Source organism: Galendromus occidentalis, unplaced genomic scaffold (genome assembly GCF_000255335.2).
Source record: "Galendromus occidentalis unplaced genomic scaffold, Mocc_1.1 scf7180000076883, whole genome shotgun sequence".
Taxonomy (NCBI): domain Eukaryota; kingdom Metazoa; phylum Arthropoda; class Arachnida; order Mesostigmata; family Phytoseiidae; genus Galendromus; species Galendromus occidentalis.
Window position 1 is genome coordinate 11,734 of NW_003804872.1, and position 6,291 is coordinate 18,024.

Below are 6,291 nucleotides of genomic sequence, written 5' to 3' on the forward strand. Positions count from 1 at the left end.
CCTAGAAATCATTATCTCAGGGATAGAAGCGATGGTTAACAGCAGACCAATCACCACAGTAGCCTCAGGGGCAGACGAAGTGGAGGCCCTCACCCCGGCGAACCTCTTGTTCGGATATAAAGGGAAAACTATAATCCCAGAACACCTCTCGAAGCCCAAGAGTCCAACAGACTCCGACAAGGTCGTTTTCTCGAGGAGATGGAAGTATCAACAACGACTCCTAAGCTCCTTCTGGAAACGATACCACGAGGAATACCTACAATACCTCGAGACAACCCACAAACAGAAACCAATCTCGGCAAGGCCTCTGAAAATCGGAGACGTATGCCTACCCCAGAGAGAAAGTTTCAACAGAGCACTCTGGCCGCTGTGCAGAGTGATCATTCCCCGAAAACATCAAGCCAGAAAACGCTAGATCATGTTTCATCAAAACAGCAAAGGGTCAGACCCTCAACCGCCCAATCAGGAAACTCTTTCCTGAATTAGAGGCCTGAAAACACCTCAAAAAAAGACACCACAGCATCTCGGAACGCCATTTTTCGGCTGCCGGTCATTTATTCATAGCGGTGGTACCGCACGATGGCACTCCCGGAGGTACAACGACAACTGGGAGTAAAATTCGCGGCCCCCCGGGGGCGCGTCCTGGTGGTCGTGCCCTGGGCACATGTCGACTGTCGCGTAGTCGAAGCCCCGAGGGGGGAAGAAACGCGCACCCAGCCAAATTATCGTGGCTTGCTCCCCCTCCTGGAGGGTGACTGGGCGGCCGAGGGCCAATTGCGCTTGCAAGGTACACACTTACCTCTCCGCGTACCAGCTCGGGGGCACGCAGAATTCAAGGCGCCGAGTCAGCCCAAGCTGACCCGGCGCCGCCCGCGCACCCCCTCGCTGAGCACACTTCGAGGCGGCTTGATAGGGTCGGCGCTCGGCGGCGGTCAAGGACCCCCAGATGAGGCCAGTGATGGTGTCGACCTCCCTGGTAGGATAATGATTGAGCATGAGATACTCGTACATCAACTGAAAAGGAAAGAAATCCTTCATCACTCAAGGAGAAACAGCAGCCCTCCAGCCTCACAAATCATCAAACGGAATTTACGTCAAATCAATTCGCCTCACCTCCTCTGTGAATAACCCCCTGGGGGACCAGCGATAGCCGAGGCGATTTCCCTTGGTTTTTTGCTGCATGCCGTGTTCCTCGAACATATCTTGTGAGATAGAAGAACCACAATTACGCAGAATTCACGTCCGACTTCTCTCGGTGTCGAGACGAAAAGACCGATTCTGCCGCGCGCTTCCCGTTAGTCGATCCCTGCCCTCTCCATAGAGGGAAAATTTAAATTCGAATCAGTGGCGCGTGGCGATGCCTTTCTAACAGAATTCCCGACACCGGGTGCCGGAAATTCCGGGGGGGGGGGAGGTGTGACGAACGGACTAGGTCCATTGCGCATGCACTACACTCACAGCACACTATCCTTCCCAACAGATTCTAGTTTCCATTCAACTATTTACTCAGAGAGACCAGAGAGACTTATTGGGGAACTTCGGATCATGAATCCTTATTTTTTCATATCCTATTAATCAGTGTACAGTATAATCATCATCAATCTCCATTATATCTCCAGGAGAGATAAGAATAAACTCCGAGGAAGTCGGGCGCACCCAGATAGCAAACACACACTCAGCGCAGCGCAGATCGATCATACCGGTTTCTCCCGCTCACGGCGCCACCGTCAACAGTCAAGCAACCGGCCGGCGGAAACATCGAGCCGACAACACACACACAATCTGTCAGAGATCGAGAGTAGCGATCAACGGATCGCCTACATCAAAATCTCAGAATCATCATCCCAAGGGGTCCAAACCCCCAGTGCAGTGAAGTTAGCGGCTAGGCCAGGGATCAGACTCGCTAGTAAGCCCGACGAACATTTACGCATAGTGCGCCCACTTCCGGATTTCTCTACTTGAATTCTTCAGCGTCTTCATTCAGTGATCGTCTAGGACAGTGCGCCACAGGGCCCCTCACATCCCTCGACGAGATTATCCAATAGGCTATTCGCCACAGTGCACAGAGATTGCCCACTGAGGGCAGGACACCTCTCCCGAAGGCTATCTTTGCATAACCATGCACCCTTAGTTCGGATGCGGCGGGCGAACGCTGTCGAGATGGGTATCGGGACCTGAGGTACACAGGATGACGCGGGCGACACATCGCAACCTACACGAAAAATTAAGAATGGAATTTTGGGTTTCGGAGAGCGAGATGGCACATGGAGCAGATCTGTGAGAAAATCGGAATTCCAACATACCGCTATACCACGAGCACCAAATCGTGATTGTCATCACAACCAGGTTTGCGATCATCAGTGACCTCAGGAGCTTTCCGGGCGTCATAAGGAAATTTGTGCAGAGGTTCAGGGCGATCGCTATGCCGAGCTTGTTTAGGACGTTGGCAGTCATAGGAACAACACGGTCCTGGAGACAGGGCATCGGGGCGGCCGGGGGCTGAGTAGATTTGTTCTGATCCATCTCGAGTGGAGTTTTGATCATTGGAATGGATGAAGCTCTTAAGTAAGCCTCAAAATTGAAAGAGGATTTAGAAGGAAGATGCGAAATTATCATTCAATCAGAGATATCAGAAGCTCTGACAAATTGTGCGGACATTAGGTCTGGATTGATAATCGGAAATCCCAAAAATTTTAATCGCATGCCTCAATGTCTCGATGGATAATGCCGAGACTGAAGCCTACATTCGCGCACTTCATTGCTTGATTACGAACAGCTTTGAGGGATGGCTTAGATAAAGTATTCTCAAGCAAAGCTTGGAGATTGGGAATCAGCACCATGCCTGGGAGGCGACATACCGTTTCTTCTAGCCTCACGCGGAGATGGCTTAGACAGGTGAAGCAGAAGTCTAGCTTAGATAAGCTGAGCGAGTCAGCGTCATGTATGAGAAAACAACGCTCGAACCATAGAAGCGTTCGTGGAGCGGATGAGAATAATGATTTGTAATTAGAGGCAAAGGGTTGACTCATCAAGCCCCTTGTTTTTCTGTGTAGGGGGGAGTTGATGGGCTAAAGTAGCTACCCAGAAAAATTCTAATGACCATGGGTTGACTCACGGTGTCCAGACCGGACGCTGAAACAATGACTTCAGTATTCTGTAACTTAGTGTAAGTTCAGTGACCGTCATAATTACTGTGGACGGGTTACTACTTGACCCTTTCCTTCAAGCGCTATATAAGGCATAATAAAGATCAGTACTAGCGGGGGAGCCTTTGGTATTTCACACCAAGCAGTGTTCGTCTTTATTAGCCGATGTCCCAGTTGTATCAAGCACAGCATCGATTCGAGCTCACCGCAGCCAGAGCTAGTAGGCTAGATAGCCGAGAAAACCTATCACACATGATCACGAGCGAACTCCACAAGAATCCTTCCGGTTCTCCCACATCGCCCAGTTGCCACCGCCAGACTCAACACCTAGAATGGGAGGCCCAATCATGACCCCCATAGGCTCTCCCCAACCAGTCTCAACGAGTCCAAAAGCTCCGGAACCGAGCCCCCAGCGGCCATCGCGAGCACTTCTTCCAAAGAAAACCCGGAAAACTACCAGCCGAAGCTAGCGAAGAACTTCAAGATTCCAAAGTTCAACGGTGATTCCAAGGAATACCGAAAATTCATAAATACGTTCAACGCCTTCGTGCACAATCGCGAGATCCCGCTTCTTCAAAAGATAATCCTGCTGCAAGACTCGCTATCAGGCAAGGCCCACCACTCGGTGAAGCACCTCAATCTACGAGCGGAAAACTACGAGCCCATGAGGCAGCTCCTAGAAGAGGAGTTTGGCCAGACCAGTTACGCGGAAGACGCCCATGTTCGAGAGATGGAGAGAATCCTGTCTTCCGGAGGGGAAATCACAGTGGATAAGTTACCCTTTTTGTGAACTTGGTCTCTCAGCATATTCACGCATTAATCGCCCTAGGGCACACGTTCACATCGCTCTCACTTTTCACGAACAGAATACTAACCAAACTCTCGAACACTACACAACGTAAATTCATGGAAAAATACAGCTCTCAATCAACGAACCCAATAACGCAGCTGGAAAACCTGTTGAAGTTCATGAAGACAGAAGCCCGCCTGACGGAAGCACTCCGAGCAAAACAAGTGTAGTGTCGTAGAGCGGAAGGAGCATGGAGATGCCGCGTCAGGCAGGTTGTGCGCGGAGAGAGGACACGTCCTCTCCCGCTATGAATAGCAGGGAATAAACGTGACAAGATATTCGCCAACAAAAAAAAATATCGTAGTGGATTCCAAGAAGCTTTTCGACCGCACAAGTCATCAAACAAACCACGGCTTGAAGACAAAGAACAGAACCACCCGCTCCTGCCGGGCTTACACAGCTTCTCAGAAGAAGAGGAAGGAAACCTGCCCGAGGTTACTCAAGTAAAACTATCCAATCAAGAAATAGAGATGGAATACGCGGAAGAAAGCATGCAAATGGAAGTCGACGCATCGAGAACCGGAAGCAGCAGCCCAGAGCTCCAAGACTCAACGATAGCAGCGGAAACGGTAATGGAGCTCAGAGCGGCCGACGAACACCCAAGGGTGAATCGGGAGATGGGGGAAGACCCCAAAATCCAACGGACCCTACAAGAAAAACCCGCTCCGAACAGAAGTCCATCCCCAAGGAGGAAAAGAGCAGCCGACGAAGGTATTACTCCTCGGAGCAGCCTGCGAAGGCAGTACCCTGAGAGACAAAGGAAGAAGCCGAAATACTTGGATGACTACGTTTCAATGCAGTAATAGGGACACTCGTGAGATTGTGAAATAATTATAATGAAAGGACTTTCTAGTCAGTACTGGGAGGGAGAGTGTAGTGTCGTAGAGCGGTAGGAGCATGGAGATGCCGCGTCAGGCACGTTGTGCGCGGAGAGAGGACACGTCCTCTCCCGCTATAAATAGCAGGGAATAAACGTGACAAGATATTCGCCGCGAGATCGCGAGTCATCACTGACAATACTAATACAAGGTACCGAAAGGAAACAGTTTCCAACCTCGACGCCGTTCCGAAACTCGATCCAAGGGAACAAATCACCCCAATCGACCTCACATCGCAACAGGAACCCCAATTACCGAACAAAACCCGTCCAACCCAGGCCAGACCATATTTCGTATAAGAATACTTCCAACAGTTCCCATGTAGCGTCAATTAATAATCGAGTACCCAATCGCTCCGTCGCAGCCACTCCGCCCCGATCCCAACCCATACCATGCATTTTCTGTCAGGCAGATCACCCGGCCTTCGAATGCACCGCCCAGCTATCGCACCGCGAAGGCCTCTAGAGGGCTGCAGCAGCCGGAGCCTGCCATCGATGTCTGAAACTGAGCCACATCGCCAGAAATTTGGGCAGGGAGGGCCCAAAGAACAACTGCCGATTTTGCAACGCCGAACACTACGCAATAATTTGCAGCAAAGCTCCCATCAACCAGAACGAACCCTGGTTCGCGCAGACCCCAGGCCAATTAGACAGCAAATTCCCAGGGATCCCTTGGAACCAACAAATGGATCTTTTATCGGTGCCAGCCACTGAGGCCATTAACGAGCTCCAATCAGGAACACCTTCAGAGAGAAAACTCCTCAGAGGACTCGCCCAAATCGATCCTTTGGGAATTATTGGTCCGAACACCATAAACGCCACAATATTGCTTCAGAAGCTGTGGAAATCGAAAATCGGATGGAACTTAGCCTTAGATGGCCCGCACGCACAGGCATACGCGAGATTCACGGACTTGCTCAACAAGGACAAAGTGTCAATCTCCCGCCACATGCTTTCAAACACAGGCGACAAGTCGCGCAAAGAACTCCAAGCGTTCTCAGATGCCAGCGTAAACGCATACGGCTGCGTCATCTACCTCCGAGAGAGCTTTGGAAATACGAAACCGATCACCCATTCCGTTATGGCGAAAGCTAAAGTATGTCCGGTCAAGCCAATTGTAGTGTCAGGTGTCAGCTCCCTCTTACTTGTGTAGCGGCGGGCACAGCCAATCGGTAGTACCAGGTGCCTCGGTAGGGACGTGCACATCCGATCGAGGGAAAGATCCCGCTCGACGGAGTATAAAAAGCGCACTCGAATAAACCAGCGACGATGCTGTCCAACGACGCGGGTGTATTCCCATCGATGACGCTAGACACTATACTGGCGCAGTCCGACAAAAGCGACAAGTGTGGGGACGAAAAGTCATCGGGATACTCAGACTTAGCGTGACAGACAGACATCCAGGTGCAAAGTGTGAA

The 6,291-nt window shown here is 50.9% G+C and overlaps 1 protein-coding gene across 1 annotated transcript in view; it reads left to right on the top strand.

Annotated features, from left to right (window-relative positions):
- The window catches only part of LOC114828036 (uncharacterized), a 1,781-nt gene extending 1,366 nt beyond the window's left edge, over positions 1 to 415 (top strand). The window contains exon 2 of the mRNA XM_029110618.1: positions 21 to 415. Coding sequence (XP_028966451.1) covers positions 21 to 415 — 395 coding nt within the window. The remainder of the gene's footprint in view (positions 1 to 20) is intronic.
- The last annotated feature ends 5,876 nt before the right edge of the window (positions 416 to 6,291 follow it).